The 25,386-nt window shown below is 33.6% G+C and overlaps 1 protein-coding gene across 3 annotated transcripts in view; it reads left to right on the plus strand.

Annotated features, from left to right (window-relative positions):
- The window catches only part of CNTN5 (contactin 5), a gene marked incomplete at both ends in the record, with an annotated part of 851,694 nt that overhangs the window by 394,903 nt on the left and 431,405 nt on the right, over positions 1–25,386 (plus strand). For all 3 annotated transcript variants that reach the window (XM_082627404.1, XM_082627405.1, XM_082627406.1), the window contains one exon: positions 20,199–20,402. In XM_082627404.1, coding sequence (XP_082483530.1) covers positions 20,199–20,402 — 204 coding nt within the window. The remainder of the gene's footprint in view (positions 1–20,198; positions 20,403–25,386) is intronic.

Below are 25,386 nucleotides of genomic sequence, written 5' to 3' on the forward strand. Positions count from 1 at the left end.
TTGCAAATAAAATAGAAGATCACTAATGCTGATGCCACTGAAATGATTATAAAAATAACTGTGGTTGTATTTCTTTTTCTTTCTTTTATTTGAAGTACTTTTGAAGAATCTGAAGAACCCAGAGTGTTTTAGCTATATCTATGCAGTCTCCAGACAGAATCATTTGAAATTTTAACCAGCTGCACATATTTCTGATATGTGCATATCTTTCAGTTTGAATACCAACTGATAATTAGTAAAAATCCCAATTTATATTAGAGCACCATGCATACATGACATAAAACATCAGAATTTATATTTGTCCCATGTAAACATTATCTAAAATATTATTAGCACTTTCCTCCCTACCTCCATTCCTTTCAAAGAAGTAGACGAAATAATGGTTCAAACAAAACTGACATAACCTATGATGAAATTGAAAAATAAACTAAGGATAAATAATGTAAAGGTTGTAAACCCTGAAAACATACAAATGTTTATGTTGCAAAAGTCATAATATCAAGAAGGATAAACTACATCTCCAACCCATATTTATCTTCATATATATCTATATTTATATCTATGTCAGTATATTTATAATTTATTTAAAATATAAGGAGATTAACAGATCAACAACTTCCTGATATTCTTTAGAGTTTATAAAAAAATGTGACCTGGAAGTAGTATATCAAAGCTAGCCTTTTTCAATTAGGGTTCCACAAGGAAATTAAACTCTGCAGAAGATGATTTGAATGGCTGTTTTCTCAGTTCTTTCAAGGATAGTGCATAGCTAGTATCATTCTAATGAATAGGATAGAAGTTAATTCATTATATACAGTACATGACTTAAGGCATTAGAGATTAGATTTTTTTTATTTTATTTTATTATTATTATTTTTTTTTTTTTTTGCTGTACGCGGGCCTCTCACTGCTGTGGCCTCTCCCGTTGCGGAGCACAGGCTCCGGACACACAGGCTCCGCGGCCATGGCTCGCGGGCCCAGCCGCTCCGCGGCATGTGGGATCTTCCGGGATCGGGGCACGAACCCGTGTCCCCTGCATCGGCAGGCGGACTCTCAACCACTGCTCCACCAGGGAAGCCCGAGATTAGATTTTTTAATGAGCAATATATTCGAAACATCATGACATGTCTAATCTCCAGTTTTATTTTAATAGCTGCACAGTATTTCAAAAAATAATTCATTTAACCTCTACCCTGATGTTTGACATTTGAGCTTTTTAAAAATATTTATTTTTGCTGTAAATAGCCTTGCCATTAACCGTTATAGATATCTGTATATATTCTAAATTATTTCTTTATACTAAATTCCAAGAGATGGAATTTCCTTGTGAGAGAATCAGCAGTAAGGTGGTTGACAAATATTGTCGAAATGCTCTCCCAAAATACTGCAACAATGTAAATTAGGTTAATCTAGTCACCCCTGCACTAGTTGTAAAGCTCTCTCCTTAGTCTACTTGAGTTCTATTTAGTATTACTCTTTGCAAAACCTCTGAACTTCAAATTGTTGGTCTTTGTTAGACCTCTGTAGAGTAGGTCCTGTGTGGAGCAGAAGGAACAGCTATATTCCCTGGCCCCTCTTTCATCCTGCCTGGCTGGAACTCAGTTCTCTCCTAGTTTTGTAAAGGGTATTCATTGCCTTTCCCTCACATGTGTTCTGACTGCCTTTCTCTAGTTTCATTTTGTCCTTCTATCAGGAATAAAGATTCCTATTCCTCCATCAAACCCATTTTAAGAAAGATACTTTACAAAGTAGAAGGGCTCCAACTTCACAGCTCCAGTCTCTCTTCACTGTTCAGAGGCACCGTCATTATTTTTACCTCCTGCTGAACACATTTGCAGAGGTTAAAAAAAAAAAATCTTTACCAAGGATGAGAAATAGCAGGGGGTGAGGAAATAAACATTCTCCTGCCCATTGGCTGATTCACTTAAAATACAGTTAGCACGTTGCCTAAGCAAACATATTGTCGGTTTCCATTTAGTAAAGTTCTAAGACTATATCTAGTTTTCTTTTTTTTTCTTCAGAGAGTAATAGGAGTTAGGCAAGCATTATCTAATTAGTCCTTTGAATGCCTTCAACTTTTCTTTTTCCTTTCTTCAAAAGGACACTGCCTGCTGCAAGGTGTTTAGCTGCAAATAACATTTTTGGACTAGATGAGAAGAAATCCAGACTCTCCTGTAACAGTGAAAGGGTTATATGTGAACCTTGTTAAAAAGTCCAAACAATATCAGATCTCACAGCCTTATCTCTCTCTAGCCCAGTGGTAGGCTGGCATCCCAACCAGGGTCAGGGAATATGGAGGATGATAGTCTCTGTGGATCAGCAGCCAGATATGACTAAGGAGATGAAGAAAGTAAAATCTCAAGCACTGCTGTCATTGTTGTCTCACCATGTAAATAACCAAAACAGCCTAGGCTGGGATAGAAGTCCAATGTCTTAAGTGCAGGGTTCTCCTTAAACATTAAGCATATGTTAAGCAGGGAAATGTAGAAAACTATTCCTTCATTAAAAACAAGCAAAAGAAAACAATATTTATAGAATTCTTACTGCATAAGAGGCACGAGTCTAAGCTCGTGCATTGATTAATCAAATTAAAACAATACCTTGGGCTTCCCTGGTGGTGCAGTGGTTGAGAGTCCGCCTGCCGATGCAGGGGACACGTGTTCGTGCCCCGGTCCGGGAGGATCCTACATACCGTGGAGCGGCTAGGCCTGTGAGCCATGGCCGCTGAGCCTGCGTGTCTGGAGCCTGTGCTCCGCAACGGAAGAGGCCACAGCAGTGAGAGGCCCGCGTACAGAAAAAAATAAAAAAATAAAAATAAACAATACCTATAAAATAAGTCTTTATATTATTATTTTATTTTGTAGATGAGGAGAAAAGGGTAAAATAATTCTTTAGCTAGTTCTATGATTTTTCTAAATTTATTTGTGTATTTAAGATAAACTTTTCAATGTTTTTTTTTTTAGTATCTTATTAAGGAGAAATCCCTTAGACCTATAAAAATATAATAAACATTGTGACTCTAATTAGAATATGCCCATGTATGTTGCGGAGAGGACAAGTCAGCTGCTAAGAGCTGCAGTCCCAGAATTGTTCTGTAAAGCTGGTCTGGAGGTTACTGATATAAATGGTTTCTCTTACACTGTTCTTACATATTGCAAAGAGGCATTAAGCTAACAAGCCTCGAAAATGCATGCCCTTAGACATGGCAGATCATTCATTGGAACCGTTCTTCCCCTTGGGGAGAATGAAAGTCTGGAGAGAGAGAGAACTGGCTGACCTCGCCCAATTAACACAGTACCAATGCAGGCAGAACAGGCCGGCAGTGACAGGGCTGTGCTTCAGGGATATATGTTCCTGGGCTGTGATCCAGGTTATGTCAACATCATTCTGGGTGCCATTTCAGCGGCTCTCTATTGGACACAAGAGAAAGACAGAAGGGGAAAAGACAAAGGAAAACTATGGGCTTTTTTTTTTTAATGTACTTGAGAACTTTGCTTTTCCCTTAGGAAATGAGCTCTTTCTAAGCCTGTGTGCAGCTGCAGTCTGGAGCTTGACAAACAGGTCAGGAAGATAGGAAAATGCTATAATAGCAGCACAGCTTTTTCAATGGAAACTGATACTCCTAAATGTTACAGTGCTTCAGTCTGAAGTTTAACTAATCGAATGTCTTTAATCTAGAAATTGAACCAGGCAGCAAACTGCAGAAGGCTTAGGCTGCACTGAAAATACACACCATTCATTTTATATCTTTCCTTGTGTTTAATAAAGGAAAATGAAAATTTCCAAAAACCTATTGTTAAAGATATAGAATTTTGCTTTCTGTTTTGGGTAAGCTGGTATCATGCAATTGGTCTCTAAAGCTTTTAAAATAAATATTGTCACCTTTTTCTAAGAATGGTATTGAAAAGAAATCAACAAAGAACTCAGATTTTGAATGATTTTATGGAGGAGGATGGTATTGAAAAGAAATCAACAAAGAACTCTGATTTTGAATGATTTTATGGAGGAGGGGGTGTGATTTGTGCTAATATAGTTTCTGTGCTAATAATTAGAGCTTGCAAAATTGCTCTCATGTAGGCCGAGGGGCTCCCTAAATTAGAGAACTCTTCACAGTTTCAGTTACTTCCTAAGATTCTAGTTGGAACTATATTCCTTTCTGACTGTCTTGTACAAAACAAACAAACAAACAAACAAACTAATTTTATCAATTCTTAGTTTCAATTCTATAAAAGTGAGATAACCAATAATATTATTACAAATAATAGAGAATTGTTTGCAAAATGCCTGGCACATAGTAAGTGCTTAATATATTTATACATACTAAAACACTTATTATGTGACATTTAAGAGAAAATTTCATTCTTTGCAACAATAGGACCTTGTGTCTCCTTGGGGAATAATCCCTGAATTATTTTAAGCCAAGCCAAATGGGAAAAAATAGATTATTAATTCAATACCAATGGAGTTAGGGTAAACTTGGAATTTTTGTCCTTGTATATAGATTTTTCCTGTCTCAAAAATCTTCTTTAGCTAAAAGACATTCTGAATTAAAAACATAATTTCATTTAGTAAATGTTTTCTAGGCACCAAGCATGAAGCTATGTACTTTGCTAAAGTTACTTCTATTTAATCTTTACAAAATAATATGAAGTGATGTATACCTCCATTTTCAAAAGAGGAAAATAAAGACTGAGGAATATTTGGTAACTTGCCCAAGGTTACACAGAGACTAAATGGTGAAGGCAAGGCTTAAACAATCAAAAACTAGAAATCTAGGTGAAAGAAGAGATCTGTCTTGTCTCTGAATTAGTGTGTACTTGATTTGACTCACTCTAGTTTGTGAGTTCTTAGGATTTATTACCTCTGGTAAACACAGACATTTGTGTAGCTTTGCCTTGAGTAGACTGCTTTCAACTGAACTGATTTACCAGCCATCCAGATTTTCTACAGTAATTTCTATATTTAAAAAAATGTAAAAAATATGGAATCTTATGAGTCATGCCAATAAAAAGCCTTAAAACAGAGATTTAATAATCTGGAAATTTCTCTAACAATATAAGAAACCTATTCCTTTCTTCTCTGATTAGTTCAGACCCCATGTACCTTAAATATTCATGCAAATTCTTTCCTCCTTTTATATTATTTCTACTATAAATTTGCATTTTGTTTCCATTATCTTGAATTAATTTATATGGGCTTCATTTTTTTTTAATATGGGCTTCATTTTTAATACAATCAAGTAAGTTCTGGAAATACATATTTCATTATTTTTTGAATGTGGGGAAAAAGTAATCTCAAATGACTGAGTAAAAAGAAGTAAATTAAATGCATTGTTTCAGATTTCACACACAACTTACAAGTCTGTATGCTTGCAAGGTGAATTATTTATGCAGAATCAAACAACTGGACCACTTATGAAACTGAACTTCCTTCTAGACCCTTCTACATTTTATATAAGGAATAGAAAAATGACAATCTGATAGTGTCTATATTGTGTCATTGAGTCAATATATAGTCAACCCAGTCTTTGACATTTTTTTTTTCAATTATTTTGACAGTTAATTGGGAAAAATAGCCTGGAACAGTATCAAAATTTTTGGTGTATTTTGATATATTCAATCAAAAGTAAACAATAGTTTCTCATCGTTCTGTGCTATGGATATGATTGTTTCCTAATTCTAATTCAATTCAGCAAACTGTGTGCTGATTACCTAGTCTATATATATATATATATATATATATATATATATATATGAACTAAAATCATGAAGGAGGCATAGTACTCTGCCCTTAAAAATAAAAAGAAAACTGAAATTAAAGGAGCTAGCTTTCATCTTTCTATCTCTCTATCTACCTAATAATTTATAAAATGAAATAGAACTAAATACAGTAATTACCAAATAATTCAAATGGTTGGTTAATCAGAATACATCACTTCTAGGTTAATCTAGAGCAGTGATTCACAAACAGGAATGCTTTCCCACACAAGGAACATTTGGTAATGTCTAGAAACATTTTTCATCATCAAAACTGGAGTGGGGACAGGCAGTGGAGAGGGACAAGGTGCTATTGGCAACTAGTGGGTACAAGGTGGAGGCCAGGGATGCTAATGAGCATCCTACAATGCACAGGACTGTCTCTCACAAAAATTATCTGGCCTCAAATACCAATAGTGCTGAGATGTAGAAGCCTAGATCCAGATAACAGGACACTTACTGCATCAAGATAATATTTTACATCGGTAATATGTTTATACAGTTTATACTCTTTAGTTTTTAAGATCCTCAAAATATCAGTATTACTGAAGAGGACTCACTCTCAGAAATAAAGATATTGAATAAACTAATGAACCACTCTTTGACATAAGTAAAATTGGAAAAGAAAGCCAAAGGGGATAAGTAAAAAAAAAAGAGTATGGTATTTCAAAGTTATTAAAATTGGAATGGTCCCATATAGGTCAGCACCCTAGTGTTCTCATAAAGATACTATGACATTATCTAATTATAAATATTTATTAGGTATAGTATTTCAACAATGTCAACATTATTAGGATTTCCTTGGTCACCTTCCACATATGCATTTTCATTTTTTCCCCTGAGCAATCATTGATGGAAATATTGGTATAGGATAGTGCTTGATCACTTGTAAAACATAACTATCGGGCTGAGCTTTAAAATTTTGGCAATTCTATCTGAGGACTTCATTAGAGAGTTAATAAAATCAGTGCTGTGCTGCTGTCATTCTATAGCAAAGACCCACCACTGGAAAGCATGTGCTTTTTCCCTAGATAGATTAAAACATTCATTCTGATGGCATTTCTTTATGATTAAAGTAAAAGCTCAGGCTGAGTTAAAAGTAATAATGCAAAAACTGTACAAAGTGGCAAAAATCCCAAAATGTTGGTCTGATAGCAAAAGAACTAATTAAAAAAAAAAAAGGATGACATGGTTTTTATTAACAAGTCTTCACCACAAATTTTGAATCAGTAGCCTCAAATGAAATAAACAAGACAAAAGAAATATAACAGAGTTGTGTTTACAGGTTCTCCTAATTCATCATTTAAAATTCTAGTTTCATTTTCTCTTCCACTTCTAACATTTGTGAAAACAACTAATAATCGTATTGTTACTTCTATAAATTTTATTTACTTGGTATCAACAGAATTGCTCCTATAAAATCCAGGCAACACAACATTGTTAAGCAACTATATTTTAATATAAATAAATACATAATAAAATAAATGAAAAAAAATCCAGCCAAATGGTTAGAATGTTGGTATTTATTCAAGTCTCATGTCCTTATCATAACATGTCTACATGTATAATAAAATACATACATTCCCAGGGGTTCTTAAAAAATTTTCTCATAAATCATTTTAATATTTTGTTTATTACCTTATAAAAGGGAAAATTGTACCCAATAGCTTAATTTCCAAGAGATTTATGTTACGATACTTAGTAAGAAACATTTTCACTATTGTGTTCATTCTCTATTAATTCAGTCATTATTTATTGTGTACCTCACACTTTTTACAATACTGAGGAGCATGGTGGTGAACAAAATAGGTAAAGTTCCCACTGTAAGAAAACTCATATTTTGGTGCAGAGGACAAGCAATAAGTAATATATATATGAGGAAGGAAAGAGAGAGAGAAGATTGTTAGGGCTCATTTAGGTGAGTTGGTTAGGGAGGACTGGCCAGAGAAAGCTATTTTAGCAGAGACCTGAAAGAAGTTTAGTAGTGAGCCACACAAGCATCTGGAGGAAGAATGTTTCAGGCTAAGGTAAAAATTAATGTGCATGTCTTAGGTTAAAAATTAACGGCAAGAAGGCCAGTGTGGCTTGGGTGAAGTGAAGAAAGGAAAGACAGTGTTAAGGTTAAAGCGATATCCAGGGGCAAAATCATGTAGGGTCTTATAGGATTTATAAAACTCTATTACCAAGGGTTAAAGAAATAATATAAGAAAGCATCTTATTTTACTAATGATGAAATGACATAACACTACATTCATCATCAGAAAAGGATTTATAAACTACTCACTGGACACTATAGTGAGTTGGACACTATTTTAGACAACTGGAAAATGACATGCAAGGATACTCTGGTGCCACTTAAGATATCCCCAACTATCTTTAGTGGCAACATGACATTCTTTTAAAAGTCTCTAAATATAAATTAATTTAATAATTTTATTTTTAATTTAAATTTTTAAGTTAATTTAATTGATGCCACATTTGTTCAGTAAGCATATGACACAGCCCCTTCTCTATGATGAATATATAACCCACATAGAACAAAGAACAATGAGAGAGCATAATCAGTACCAATACAAGAGGAGTTTCTTTTGTGGATGATGTGTGGGGAGGTGGGAGACCATATAATATATTTAATATGCAAACTGGAACATTTTGAAAGTGAAAAGGGAGACTATTAATAATCATGCTGGGAAAAAATAGTGTAATTTGTCACAGTTTCAAGCAAATCGGGACACAAGTTAATGATACGTCCATAGAATTTCAGAAAAGAAGAGTTAAAAGTGACTCCTGACACCTTCTTCAAGAAAATAGCACCTGCACTTGGCTTGTATGTAGGCATGTGACTGGGCAGAAAGAAGGTGGGAATGCATTCTAGTACAGGGAAATGACATTATGAGGCATACCGATATGAGAATCATTCTATCTAAGATGAAGCATTAACGATTATAAAGAGTGTGAGATAATATTGGATGGTTTAAGAAAGAGATGTGTTGAGGTGTAAAAGCAGAGCAGACTATAATATATTTTAAGTTCCATGAAAAAGAGTCTCATACAAAAGAATCACTTAAGGTCTATTGGTAAGCATGTGTCATGCATAGAGTAAAAGTACTCCTAAATTCCAATTTGATGTCAGATGAGAATATTATGGAGCCACGTATATTATAAAATGTACAGATATTTTAATTCTGCATAATCTCTATATTGTTGTATGATAAATTGGAACACGAATAGCATATGGGTATGTTACTGACATGTAAAGTTAAACCACTCTTTTATGCATGTTTGTAAGAGACACATTATGAGGATTTTAGTGACTGCTAGATTGATTTGACAAAGATGGTAAACATAGCAAAAATTATATACATGTGTGTATATATGTGTGTGTGTGTGTATATATATATATACATATGTTAGCATTTTAGATAATAATGATGATTTATGAACACTTAATATAGTCCTGAAATTATGTTAACATTTTTGTAAATGTTTCCCCCAAGTCCTAAGAGCTTGGTGTTATTTTGATTATTTTACAGATGAATAAACAGAACTGAAGAAGTCAGGTAATTAGCTGAAGACTGCATAGCTGCTAGATGCAAAAGTTCAAATGCATTTTTGCATTGGTATGAAGTCCATGATTTTGTTCATGGTGCCACATTACCTTACACCTATGCATGCACTAACTGAGTTCAACCCCATGTGGCTCAGTTCTTTCAAAGAGGTCCCAACTGGAATAGGAAGCTGGGTACTTAGTACACATCTCATGTCACTCTACTATATTTGGATTCATACTAGTATCACTGGTGTCTTAAGCACTTCCTTCAACTAAGAATAAGGGATAAGTACTTAGCATTTATTTTTTAAAAAATCTAATTTCCTGCTCTACCCAGTCTCTGATGTGGTATATCCTGATATTTCCTGATTTTCATTTAAGCAATTTGTGTGCATCCAGTTTCTTTAGGCTATCCCTATAAATCAGAATCCCTCATTTTTCACCTTTAACAATCAGCTCCTTAATCAGTGGTTTCTGAGTAAATTTATCCATCTAACAACTGGGTTACATTCTTGAGATTTTCAGTAATCCCTACAAACATACGATTTTCCTATTTCTAAAACTATAATATTGATTAATCCTCCCGGGTTCCAAGAAAATTATTATAGTGTTTTTATTTTAGCTATTATAGTTCCTAGTAGTTTTGTGATTTTAGAAAATATCTTGAATCAATCATCAGAAACATTAATTGACCAACAAACTAGGAACAGAGGCTTATGGGTAAAGACACATCACAGAGCCCACGCTTGTGGAGAATACTCAGAATACATCTAAGTAATTGATATTCAATAAGGAAGTCTGACTAAGTTTGGTTTTTAAGAAGTAAACTCCTCTGTATCCAGAAATTATAAAAATTGTTAAAGATTCAGGCAATATAGGAACTGACCAAAGAATAACCATTTTAGGAAACTGAAGTCTGGAAAACTTCTGGGCAAATTAAAAAAAAAAAGAACAAGGCAAACATGAAAAAATAATTGACTCAGGGAGAACCAACATATTGTTTTCCACTGAAATATTTTATTTTCATAGTTGATACATACTACATATCTCTGAATGTCTAACATCCATATTTAACGTGAATATTAGGCTCAAAATAATGGCCACTCTTAATTACTGTAAATATATCAATTTTAAAGGCATAGTTCTTCTTTCTTAATGTGTAATTTCATTGCTCAAAAACCTCTATTAATCATTACTGGACTTTATCATTATTTCCAGTTCATTTGTTTATTTTGATAATAATTATAAGACAGGAAAGATATAAACATAATTATAAAAATCAAAAACCATCTGATTTTTGCAGAAAAATCTCCTGTAGAATTAGAAAAAGAATAAATTCTAAATAGTTTCTTATACCATTTGTATTATTAGTATAGCTCATACCAGCTTTTCTATTGTTTTCAAAGAAATCAACTAAAAAAGTTCTAACCAGAGTTCTATGCTATGTGAGTTCATATGAGTAGGAATTTGAAGATTTATTACAGTGATTACATATCAACAGGTATAAATATGTATTTTATGATTAGGATTTTTTTTTTCTGAAGCAGATGAACCAGAGGGACAAACCCCCAGAGCACAAAATATACCATTTCAGTGCCTCTTGATAAATAGATAATATTGACTATTTCTATATGATGCATAGCAATGTGACAAATAAATTACCTTCATTACAGATTTGCATGAAGGATTAATGAGCATTAGTTAAGCAGTTAAAGCACAAAACTGTTTATGAAAAATTACATTGAATGTAAGAAGAAGTTGAGCAGCAGAGAATCTCATTATAATAATTTATCTTATCTAAAGATTCTCTACTGCACCTATATGATAAATGTAACCCAAAAGCAACCAAAGTTCCACATTTAACATGCGAAGCTTAGGCTAATCACAACTCTAGAGGATTTTGTCTTCTGTGAACTCATCTACCTAAAGGAGGGATAATTTATTAAACTCATATGTGTTTCCTGTTATTATTTATCCTGCAATAAATCTTCAAATTTAACTATAAAATTTGCATATCATGCAATTAAAAGAAGTAACGATATCTCTTAAAAATTCACTGTCAATGAAAAATGTTGAGTGCTTTGAATATGTACTTTATGAATTTTCTTTTGCTTTCAAAGTCTATAGCTAAATTAAATTTTATTTATTTTATTTTATGTACAAATGACAAATACCTTTGGATAAAAGACATTTTACTAAATAAAACACAGAAAAATTAGTAAACTTTTTATTACTAATCAAGATTTCCATTTTCTTCCCTTTGGAATATTGCCCAAGATTAATGCTTTCTACTCATCAAGCACTGCCATCTTGTGGACTCCTGTTAATTCCAGAAAATATTGGATTATTTATGTATGGGATTTTTTGTTGTTGTTGTTAAATATTTGGAAAACTCTAAGTCTTAATGTAAGAGGGGAGCAGGAATAAATATCCTTGCTGGCAATTGTACAATAATATTGCTTTTATCCCTATGAACATCTGCATGTAAGGCACACTGTCCTTGCCTTTTACAGTAGGTTTCTATGCTAGCAGGACACATTCTTACCTTTTTACATACTTAAGGCTCTGTGACCACAGTTTAATTAAATTGAGACTCGGTAGTTAATAGGAATATCTAGAAACCTGCTTTTGTCTGGTGAGTGGGATTTAGACACTACTCTAATTAGTTGCTATTTGAAGCATCAAAGTTTTAATTGGCAAAATTAGACCCCATAATATACATAACTCAATCTAATAAATACTTGAAATAACTATTAATCAGATTTTCCTTTTTTCAAATAAAGATCTGTGCTCAGCAAGGCTTCTTGGTCAAGTTTTTGATCTTTGTATCTTAGTTCTCTCATTCATAAAATGGGGTTACTTATCCCTGTAGAGATTAAATAAGTTAATATACATAGAACACACTGTCTGGAACCCATTAAGTGCTATAGAGGTTTACTAGATCCTATTGGTGCTACACCCAGTTCTCTCTCATCTGGTTAATGCACCCATCTGGCAGCTGCAGCTTCTCCAGAGTTTTCCTTACCTAGGAAATTATGCTCCCTGCCCTAATTGCACCTCACTTCCCCCACCTGGTAGACAATAAGCAACTGATGCAGGGGAGGTGAGTATAAAAGACTGGTTCTCTTTACCTTCTGTTGATTTACAAAGTCTACAGTGAGATTTGTAATCCAGAGCCCTAAGTGGGATTAGTTTTAAACCAATCTCTGGAGGGGACCACACCTTTGTTTAGTTTTTTTTTTTTTTTCCTTACCCAATCCTTCTTCCCTTATTCCTTCTCCTGGGAACACTGTCAATAAATCACATTCAAAAGAATCCCCTTCTCAGACTCTGTTTCTAGGAAACTGACCTAAGACCATAAAATGTTCACTGTTACTGTTGTTGTTGTTGTTGTTATCATTAAGCTGTCTAATGTTTTGATTTAATGAGGATGAACTTTTAGATTACCTTGGTCATATCTAATTGATTAACTACACAGTCTTCCAGTAATTCTCCATGCATCTTTCCTTTCAGCTAAGCTCTTCATAATTTTGATAGGCACAAAATGCCATGTCATATTTCTTGGCAAGATTCTGGGAAACAGATATTCTGTTGTTCATTAAGCACTGAGATCTGTGTATTTTAACAAGGAATTGTCAGAAGTGTAACATGAATGCTTTTTAATGCAAAGTTCGAAGCCTAAGATGAACTTGTGCCATGGACCATTACACCCTGCTGAGAAAATGCTGGTCTCTGACTTGATGAAGTTTGCAGTTCAATAAAAATAATTTTAAAACCCGTTAGCAGAGCAAGAAATTTAGGTTGCATTTTGAGAAGAGTTATCAATGACCTTTACATCTAGACACAGGGCTCCTGGGATTTAAAAAAAGAGTTATCTGTAGTGTGAAACATTCCACAAGGAAAATAAAAATAGATATTGTCACTCAGTTGGTATAATCACTTGAACTCTAGAACTTAGAATTCACTTACTTGGAGTCATTTGAGTTGTGGATCATGAGAGAATGCCAGTTTACTACTGATTCTATTATAAATATTCTTTTCTTTTGTTTTACTAAAGGTGTTTTGAGCTATAGGCACATAAAATTTTATTTTGTCTCAGTGACATATTATAATTTTTAAGCAGAACTCTGTTGTTTCTGACTCTAGGTAATAAACATATGAAAATACATGTCTCAAAAACTTATAAAAAGAATTAGTAATTTGTTTTGTTCAACCAAGATAACTGAAATTTAATGTAATAATATAACCTGCCTTTGTATTAAGGTAATTTGATTTTTAAAACATATAAATGTCCTCTCTTGCATTCTTCACAACATCTTTTAAAATATCTTTATTCTCCCGGTGCTAACCAAGTGTCAGTTAGACAGACTTACTCTGTTGTTACTCTCAGGATCCTTACTTCTGGCTATGTTTTAGAGGTGAAATTTTTGACACATGTAGAAATTAAACCCAACTGTACAAGGTTCAAGATGAGTCTGAATTGTGCCAAATACTACTGCAATATATCAGGTAATTTATCTTAAGCCAATAGCTATCCTTACTGAGCAGTTTCTGTATGTTGAACACTCTTATTTGAGTGGCATATACAATCCTCAGCATAATCATATCATATAGATATTACTCTTCCATTTTAAGGATATTGAAATTGAGGTTCAGCAAGATTAAAATATAATAATCAAAGCAGAATAATACAATGATAAAATAGAGGCTTAGAGTGAGTCAGACAAGTTGGAATTTTTCCTCTGAAAGTTATTAGCTATAATTTTCCACTGGTTCACCTGTTTGTGCCTCGGACCTTTAATGTTGAAGATGATTGTAATGATGGTAATAACTACATCAAGTTCTGTAATACTAACCTTACTCATAATATCCCATTTAACCTAAAATTTCCTCCATTAAATTGCATTTTACAGATGAGTAGACTAAGTTAAATAGTTTGCCCAAAGGTACCTAGGTCAGTGGATCATGCAGCCATCTCTGGAACTCTGGTCTTTGTGATTCCGAAGTTTATGGTCTTATTCACTCACAATGTTGCCTTCTAATCTCTGGGTATGTGTGTGGCTGGGAGAAGTGGGAAAATGTGCAAAGTGTGTGACTCATAGTAAGCTCTCAAGTTAGCTCCTTTCCCAGTCCCACCTTACATATCCATAATATCTTAAACAGTGCTTTGCATATAAAAATGTATCACTACCTACTTGTTGATACTACCAGTTGTCTTGAGCTCAGTCTCCATCCTAAAGCCAGCAGCCAAAATAATATTTATATATGATCTGTTTAGTAACCTGAGCTGCCAAATCAGATTCCTCAACAGTGTCAGTGACATGTTCAAGAAGAGGCTAAATGACTGACCACCATGGAAGCTATTAACCTGAGAGGGAGTTTGGATCACATTTAATTTAATGCCCCCCTCAATCTCTGTCCAATTTACCTAGTAGAATAAATCACAAAAATACTTCATAGTAACTTTGTAAGCATGACGTTTTCTCTCTTGTCCATTGACAGTACATTCCAGATTCTTAAAACTGCCTGCATTACTTCTTAATGCCTGTTTTTAGCTCAACTACAAACATAATCTTAGATTCATATTCTAAAGGCCAAAATAAGTTCATGTAGAGCTGAGAAAATTCGCAATGAGAACATTAAAGTGAAAAATATCTACTCTTATTCTTAAATTTAGAAAGATTTATAAAAATACATATATAGATATTTTATTCTATTTATTTTTTCATCAAATATGTATTAAGCAACCACACACCGGGCATCCAGATGTGGTCTAAGGATATGGTGGTGAAGACAGTAGATTTAATCTCTACCCTGCCAAGAGTACTTAATGTGGCTAATAGTGACATTTTCTATCACAATGCAGGTATAAAACAGCAATGTAAAAAAAATACTGCCTTCTAATTTCAGGTTGTATCCCCTTATGCTCAGTAGTAATGGATAATTAATGGTACAATTCTCTAAAATTTCCTTCATGATGTCCTTAATTCCCAAACTCAAAATGGTATCTAGCCATCAGCTAAAATTTTTATATAAACAAAATAATCATAGTACCAATTTTTAAAACAATACTATTTCAGGCATTAACTTACTGAATTCCACTATTCAAGTATCTTCATATCAATTAATTCATCAAAACAAGAGGCAAAGGAGTCATAACGGTTAATGGGATTGTAAAAACAAAAATGATTACAAAGCAATTAGTAAATATTAAAATGTTTATGACATACACTCTATTAAGCAGCATCCAGTAAAAATTAACAAAAAAATATATCAAACTACAGTACAAAACTTAAATTATTTAAAAAACAAACTAAAAAGTTATACTTGTATAATAAAGAACAAATTATAATTATAGCTATTTGACAGATACAACATTAAATCTCACATTACAGGAATAGCCAAAAAGGGACAGGACCAGGGATTCTGGTAAGTACAGCCCATTAGGTGAAAATTTTACTATAAACCATGAAATTGAGCATATATTAAAAATAGGGAAGGTTCTGATTTTTAGGTTTTCCTTTTTATACCTGACAAGGATAAAGAAACTATGTTCCCTGGGAGAGTTGAATTATTAATTGGGTGGTGAACAAATCAATTGTTACATCCATCGTGTTCTCTCCAAATCTTTTGACCCAAAGCTTCTTCTGTAACAGAAGCAGAATAATGTGTGTGCCTAATAACACACATTTTTAGGAAGAAGAATGTTTACTTTCTAACTTGTAGTTATATTAAAGAATGTTGAAATGAATTGCATATGATTACTCATTGAAATTTTTTACAAAGACTTCAGAGACTGCAGTATCCAGTTTCGTTCCCCTTTCTCAACTTTTTTTTTAAATTAATGGCACTACAGTTATAAGAAATGAACATCATTGCCCATATGGGTAATACTGTTTTTATAACCTATAGATGTAGAAATATGTCATTTAAGTAATCATCTTATGTGTCAAGGGAGCAAAAGCAGGGTAGTCTTCTTTATGACACCGAATCAATTACAGCAATTGTGATGAAAGTCTGCACTGCATAAAGCCATGAAATCTAGACATTCAATTAGGACAATAGAGCCAACTCAGAGACTTTCCCAAAATTTAGAAATAATAAATAAAATAAAGTTCAATATACAGCCAAGCTCACAAGAAAGAAAAAAAAAAATCCCAGGTATCAGAAACAAAAAAGAACTAAAATCCAGGACTAAAATCCTAACTGAAATCTAGGAATACTGTTAATCCCAAGGAAATCTTGGAAGCAAGGTAGATTTGTTTACATGTCATGGTAACAGACCCTAGAGTCTAGGAGCTTAAGGATGGCTATTTATGCTAGTATAGAGGACAAGTCTTTGGGTCTGCTTGAGAGGGGAAGTTAGAATAGCATGTCTGCAACAGCCAGGGCCTTAATGGGCTATTCTTTCAGAGAACTTGAATGTCTCTCAGTGACTCAGGGAGAAAGATAAAAAAAATCTCCCATAAGAAACCAAAACCTTGGGGACTTCCCTGGCCGTCCAGCGGTTAAGACTCCGCGCTTCCAATGCAGGGAAGGCGGGTTTGGTCCCTGGTGGGGGAACTAGGATCTCACATGCCGTGCATGCAGCTAAAAAATTAAAAAAAAAAAAAAGAAAAGAAACCAAAACCTCAAGTCAATACAGCACATGCGTTTGTAGGCCAAATGTATGTTACAACACAATATAAAAATGTACTAGAGAAATTTAACATAGAAACTTTGGGGAGTACTCACTGAAGAATCATATCAAGAACTTCTAAAACATTTTTAATTGCCTAGCTAAACATACTATTAAAAAAGAACCTTAGAAGAATGGGAAAATCACAATTGACCAAACAGTCTCAGTATGTTTCTGATAATGAATAATAATATTAAGATTTTAGTACTTAATATATCAGCTTACCTTAAAATATTTTTAAGGCCAAGCACAATTGGTATGAAACAAAGTGTTATATGAGACTAAAGACTAGACTCCAAAGCCAATTGTGTTTTACTACTTTCCTGAATCATTTTATAATCCTCACACTCTGACATACTAAAAATATAATGAATGCTTGTTTTTTATTAGAGTAAAGTTTGAAAATAATTTTAAATAAATGCTGATAGAGAATGAAAAACCATATAGGAGAAAGTAAACAGTGATTTTAAAAGAGATTTAGCCTTATTCAATATGTACATTTTTGGCAGAGGTAGAAAATCCAATTCAAGTTCAGACTGTCAGCTTTTCTATTTTGTACTATTTCTAGTTTTTCATTCTTCTTAGAATTATGAAATGGTTTGCTATGTAAACTTATTTTAAAAGCTAAATAAGCATTTTTGAACCCCCAAATACACACTTACCTGTAAAATTTGAGAAAATGCCAATTTTGTGTAAATACTTTCTTCTTATTCTAAAATATTATACAAAACATTGACTCAACAAACATTATCAGTATAACAAAACTGGTATTTCAATTAATGATAGTCTTTAATGTGATTGTTTGTTGCTTTCTTTTACTCCAAATTTCTAATAATACAATACAAAAATTGAGGTAACTTCAGTAAAACCTAACCTAAAGTAAATTGCAAAAATATAAAAATGCCTGAGTGATGTTTGAGCAACAATTGTCACTCTCATTATAACAGTTAGAAGAACTCATATATTTAAGGGAAGAAAAGAAGGAAGGGAGGGAGGGAGAGAGGGAGGAGGAGAGAGAGAGAAAGAAAGAGAGGAAGAAAAGAAAGGCATAAAACAAGGCTTCCCAAGCTTCACTGTAGATTAGAATCACATTTGAGCTTTATAAAAATTCAAGTAATAAGTGTTACTAAACAAATGACTCTGTGGAAAGGGGACCTTAGAATCTGCTCTTTTAGCCATTACATAGGTAATTCTAATGCCTATTGAGATTTTAATGCTATTGGACTACACAAAATTCCTTCAATTTCTCATATTCTATTATTTCAATTGCAAGCTGGTTTTGATTTTCACTCATCTACTGAAACTGCTATTCAGTGATATACCACATGTCAATCCTAAGAAACATTTTCCTTTATTATATTTATAAGTATTCCCATTAAGTCATTTTTGCCTTATTTGGCATTATTTAACCCTCTTGAAATTATTAAGCCATTGGTCTCTGTGACATTGCATTTTCTTTATTCCCCTTGAATATTTCCAATGGTTCCTTCTCTCTTACCTTTTGAACATTTTCCTTCCTTTACTTAGATGTTTGTGCTTTCCAGAGAACTATCTTCTCACTGTATTTATTCTCATCTACTTACATGATTCAGTTACACCAACATACCAACAACTCCCAACCACAGATTTCCTCTCAGGATTTCAAACACATATTTACCAACTGCTGGAACTACTTATGTAGATTTGCCTCAAACTAAAAATGTCCTGAAAGTGAACCAATGATCTGTCTCCTTAAACCAGTTTGACTTCATTTATTTTCATCCTGAACTTCACGTGTCATCCTCTTCCCAGTCATTCAAGGGAGATAATGAAAGTGTTCCTGGACTATTTGTCTCTTCATTTATCTTACTCCCTATATATTTCTTGGGCCAATATCCTTCTTCTCATTGCTATGATTAAATTCTGATTCAGATTTCTCCAGCTCTTACCTTCAGTATGCAATATCGTCCTATTTTTCCCTCTTGCAACTCGCACTTACTTAAATCCAACCTTTGCAGAATCACCAGAATACCCTACTAATGTACATCTTTATGTCAATCCTTTGCTAGAAAACATCCAGGATAGAGCACAAGCTCCTTAATACAACATACAGACCATGTTAATTTGTGTTTAGTACTTTGGGTTAATTTCCACTTTCTCTAACCTCTTCTCCTACTACTCCCTTTCTTGGATTTTTCACTCTAATAACACAAAACTGTGGTGGCCCAAAACCTCACTCCTTGACTCATTTTTTTTTTTTCCTTTTCACATTTCATAATCAAGCCATCAGCAATTCTGGGCAACTCCACTATCACAGTTTTACTAGAACCAGTCACTTCTCATCACTTCACCACTACTGTCACTGCCACTAACTATCATTCTAGTGCAGATCATTTGTATATTTCATGGCTATTTTGAAAATAGCCGCTTAGACTAGGGGACATTATTCTTCCTGCTTCCACTTCTCCTGGTCCCTGCTTTGTCCTCACACTGTCTCGTCTCTAACCAGTAGTCAGAGAGAGTTTTTAAAATATAAATTCAGACATCTTTCTCACCCCTGCCACTCTCTAGCTCTCTTACATGCTTTAGTTTTCTTCACAGCACTTATTACCACTTGACAAATACTTGTTTGTGTATTCTTGTACTTTCCACTATAATGTAAGCTCTATGAGAACACAGACTTTTTTTCCACTTAGAACATTCCTGGCCCATCAAGACCCACGAATAGTATTTGTTGAATAAATGAATGTAGCTCAGGCATTTCTTAACTTAAGAAGTTTTTGCTGATCAATATGATGGCTTAAGTGCCCTTCTCCATTATCTTCTTTACAGTAGAGTATACATCTCCATTTCTTTATTCCACATTGTTTCATAGGTTTGGGTAAATCTTTCCCATTAGACTGATCTTTGAGAATGCAAAACTGTCTCTCTCATCTTTTTAATTTCAGTGCTATCATAGGGTCAGCCATCTAAAACACATTCAACAAACATTAGAACTGAATGAATGAGTGCATGGATGAATAGATAAAGGCTGAGCATCCTTAAAAAATATTTCAGATCTTCAGGTAGCCATTAAGAGCAATAGTTCTTTGAACATAAAATACAAAATGATATAGACATCTGGATCAAATACAGATGAGCTTGCATCCTATCTAATACTTAGTAAAAGCTTTGTTGTTTGAGTTTTTCAGTAAAATAATCTGTCTTTCAACAATTGAATTTTGTGTATTTTCAGAGATCGTCTATAGCTGGGTATTTAACGAGTTCCCTTCCTTTGTGGCGGAAGACAGCAGGCGGTTCATTTCCCAGGAGACAGGCAACCTTTATATTTCTAAAGTCCAAACATCAGATGTTGGCAGCTATATTTGTCTGGTGAAAAACACAGTGACGAACGCTCGAGTACTTAGTCCTCCAACACCACTCACTCTCCGTAATGATGGTAAGTTGCATGGACTGGATTGAAATGGTCAGCCACCTCAAATGTGAAAAATTGAGTATAATCTGCAAAAATACTGAATCACTATGCTGTACATCTGAAACTAATACAATATTGTAAATCAACTGTACTTCAATACAAAAAGACCTAAAAAAAGATGTATTAGTGATCTTCTAAGCACTTAAACCTAGCACAAATAAAATAAAAAGGCATTTGACATATTTAGAAACTCTACACTTTTAGTCTAAGATCATGCATACCTTAGAATAAAATTTTTGACATAGGAAAGTGATGATCTATAGCTAAGAAATATTAACCTTAACACTACACTAATGCCAAAAAGGGAGAGGGATTCCAAAAGGGTGAACTGTAATAAAGACTCCACAGTTCTTTTTTTGCTCTTTAGGGTCTCTATATAACATATGTGTATGAATTGCAAGTATTTTACAGGTTCATTTTTCATCACTTTTTAATTTTAGCTACCTTCAAATTGAATGTTCAGCTTTTAATACTTCATGGCATAGTTATAATTGTTATTATTACTTTTCCAATAATAGGAGCAGCTGGAACTTTAACTTTTAAGTGCAGTTCAGGCAGAAATGATGATTCTATAAGTATAGGTATTGCCATCTATCCAAAGTATCTTCAAATTTAGAAACCTGATTTGTAGTTATAGGCATTTACAGTTAAGCATTACATTAAAGAAGTCAAGTGCTATATTACAGTTGATATATGATATATGGCTTGCTCTGTCATGCAATAAAAAAGCTATGAAGGTATTATTGAGAAGTGAGCTCGAGAATCCTGATGGATTGTGAAGCTTAAAAAATAATCTATTTCAACACTAGTCTTTTATATGCTTAGTTTTAGAATATATGCTGCAGAGTGTATAGCCAGAGTTTATATATATATATATATATATATATATATATATATATATATATATATATATATATAACGTTTGTAATAATCATATAATCCTATCAGGTAGAGAGTAAAAATGCAATATATATTTCAGAGATGAGGAAGTCAATTTGAAAGAGATGAAGGGACCTCCAAAGGTCACACTGCTAGGTAATGGCATGGAGGAATAAATGGGAGACAAGGATGAAAAATGGGAAACCAATTTAGAGGCTACTGAAACTAACCATCCAAGAGGTGAGGAGGGACAGAATGAAAGCAGTGGTAATAGCACTGAAGTGTAGAAAACATGCCTGGGATATTAAGAAGGTAGAATTATCAGAATGTGATGATTAAACATGAGGCTCTGGAGTAGGAGAAAGCTTTCTCATAGTTCAACGAAAGGGTGATGATTTTTTTCATGAAAAGAGATAAGACAGATGAAAAAATAGACTGAGAAATTGGTGAATGTGACAAATTCAGTTTTGGCTATGTTGAGATAAGATATCCATGGGAAATCTATGTGGAAATATGCAGTAGGCAACTGATACATATTCCTAATATGCACAAGAGAGGACTGGGCTAGAGAAAGAGATTTAAGTGTTATCATTGTGTATTCCATCAATACAGTTAAAGCTATGATTGTGGGTATATTATGCCAACTTCAAGATTATATAAGAATATCTATAGGGTGAAAAGAATAAAGGAAAATAGATATGCATTTAGAAAACTTACCTAGTTAATAATTTAGAATTGAGGTGATTTTCTATAAGCCATTTTCATAAAGTTTCTGAGTATTTTCTCGTTAATTCCACAAGAATTTGAAGCATCTTTGTTTGAAAATTGCAACATTTTGCTGACTAGTTCCATTTACAACATCCATTTATGTAATAATACCATACATTCAGATAGTGCCTGAGGTTGAGTAGGCTATTCTGCCTTCTTTTCATGCACCAAACCTAAACATTACATTGACCTTCACAAGGGAGAGGAACACATGTAAAGTAAGAATCCAAAAATTGACACTACCTTCACTGGTGATTTAAAAGCTCAGGACCCATGTTCAACAGTCTCTTGCACTTCTTTAATTTCATGGCCCAAATGTATCACTTAACTTTAACTTATACCTTCCATAGTCAAACATTTCAGGAATAATTAGAGTAATTTGTTTGAAGCTATTTAAACTCCTTTGCCCTTTTGATTCTATTGCTCTTCCTGGGCAAAACCCCACTCCCAATGAACTCACTATACCCTTAATTTGTGACTGCCTTGGAATCTGAAAGCTGCTAGAGAGTTACACCTGCCAGGGATTCATGATCAACAACTTCAATATTGCCACTCAATCCTAGTAAGTTTCTGTGGATGGTTAATTTGTAACTGCCCCAAAGGTTTTTGGAATCTTCTCTGCTTTTCTCAAACTAGACAGCCTCCCTCCTTCCCCACTGCTTTACAAAAACTATTTAAGTATCAAATTTACTTTCCTACTAATGGAATCTCAAATCTAACTATTGATACATTTTCATCCATACAGTTCTTCCCGTATGTAATTTCAGTAGAGATACTCTACTGTCCCTCCTACTATTAAAACCAATCCCTCCATCCTTGACTGCTGATTTTCACCCCCACTGGCCTTTTCAGAACATCACACTGTTAGTCATTGTTTCTTAGGTAACCAATACTGTGTCACTAAACTAATAAATATTTTTAGTCATGTTAATTGAATTTACTGAAGCAGTTGAAACTGTTAACTTATTTTTATTTTACAAACATCTATATTTTCAAAAAATCATTATCTGTGCAGTACTATATGAAAGGTCCAATAAAGCAATGCACACAAGTAAAATAAAACAGTTATTTTAAAGTTAACATTTAAGTTAAAAAGAAACAGGTGGAAAACACCTGATAAATTTCAATTACATCATTCAATGACAGTCTTATTTAAGATTTTGTGAGAGAAGTTAGAAAATTCATATTTCTTCTTTCTGTAAATTATCTGAGATTATTGTTTTCTTGGTGACTGTCTACTAATTTTTACTTTTTATCATAGTAATACACCCTTATCAAAGGAATGTAGTGGTTTATAAGTGCTGGTAAGAAGGGGAAAGAAAAAGCAAACCCACACACCTCCCTTCCATCCAATCCTACTTCCTAAAGCTAACTTTTTAATTTCTCCTATTTTTCTTCATGAAGTTCTCATATAATGCTAGGAAATATCTGTGCTTCTTGTTTAATCAAGTTTAGACAATAACTCATATAATGTACATCTGCTTCTTCTATCCTCCCCTCTTTTATAGTTAAATAATATTTTTCTGTTGTTTCCTTTTTAACCTTGACAATGTGCTTAAATCTCTATTATCCTTTTAACTCTTGAAAATAATTCTTGACTTTCTATTATATAAAGTGATAGATTTATTCCTACTTTTTCCTTTACCTTTCCTACACTACTTTTATGTCCTTTTGTCTTCCACTTTTACTCTGACATTCTCTCCTGCAAATGCAACCAAGTGTTCTAAACTTTCCCATAGACTAACTGTAAAAGCTTAAAATAAATAGATGTTAATAAATAAATAGATATATAATTGTCATTCAATACATACTGTTACAGATTTTTAAGCTATTTGTAGATATGTGTGCTCTACTAGACGTGCTTTTCATAAGTGAAATTTTGAATATAACAAGAAAATAATATTGTGATACAGTTTGGATGTAATTTCTCTTAAAATTTTGCTCTATAAATACAATTCATAATTTCAATAATAGTGTTGAAATATGAACATGAGTCATCACAATGCAAATGATAAATGAAACCATTATTGTGGTTAAGAAAGCCCACAAAATGCGTGTGAAAGAGAAGTGAGCTTAGAGCCAAGCCTTGAGTAGTCCAAATTGCTTTGGAAAGGTTAAAAATGACAACCCTACAAAGGATAATGAGAAGGAGAAGTCAGAGAGATAATAGGAAAAACAATAGTGTAGTATCAAGGCAGCCAAGAAAAATGAGTATTTCAACAAGGAGAAGTGGGCATGCAGCTCAAGATGGTGGACTGGGTGCCTGTATTTGTCTCCTGTCTCCCTTCTGAGACCCTGTAAGAAGAAATTCGTATCATCAATGAGTAGAGGAAGCATTTCATTAACAAATGAGACACTTTGATATATTTCTGGAACAATAAGGAAGGATGTGAGTTTAAGGATTAAACAGGCAGATTAACTAAAACCTGGAATAACGTTTAAGGGATCTAAAGAAAGGGCTAAAAACCATGTGCCCAGTGGAAGCCTGTAAAAGCTCTGAAATCACAGTTAGCTAAGTGTGGGCATAAGAAATGGGGCCAAAGGGGGACTGAAAGTATATACGTTGAACGTCTGTTTCAGTGAAATATTGTAATCCATTCTCTTCCCTGTCCTTACATGCAAAAAGACCAAAGGGTTCTTAACAACTCTCTTAACAACATGAGTGAACTTCCTCTGGAAAGCTAAAGTTTTTAATGTGAATAGTGGCACAGAATGCAAAACCTTCTCGTTCTGGCACATGAGTTTCCGCAGCCTGACAGCCAGTTCCTTGCCCGCACATCAAAGCAAAGCTGACTGTCCACCCACCTCTCCCAGCCACCCGCACGCTCACCTCAGAAGGGAACCAATTCTACAGAATTGGGAAACACAGAGCAATGTCCAAGCCTCTCAGACTTAATGTTTATATGCAATGCTAAATTAACAGTTTCTATTAAAAATTACTGAGCTTACTGAATGGTTATAGAATTTATATCAAGATAATATGCAAAAAGCAGGAAAATTTAAATTATTCTAGAAAGACATCAATTAGACTAGAATTGTTCTTAATTCAAAAAACTTCTATATTACTATTTGATCTCTCTTCAAAAAAAAAAAAATTGAAGACTATGTTTATAGGAAGGACATATTCTTGAATCCTTTCCCAAGTAGGTGGCTTATATTAAACACTTAGTCTGAAAATAAAAATAGAATATGATTGTGGATGATTCCATTATTTGCATCACAGTCAGCAACAGTTCCTGCTGGGTTTTACAAACCTCTCATTGCAGAGACAGGCAATATAATGGATATTTCTGCAAACTTG

Source organism: Mesoplodon mirus (genome assembly GCF_964341445.2).
Source record: "Mesoplodon mirus genome assembly, chromosome: 7".
Taxonomy (NCBI): Eukaryota; Metazoa; Chordata; class Mammalia; order Artiodactyla; family Ziphiidae; genus Mesoplodon; species Mesoplodon mirus.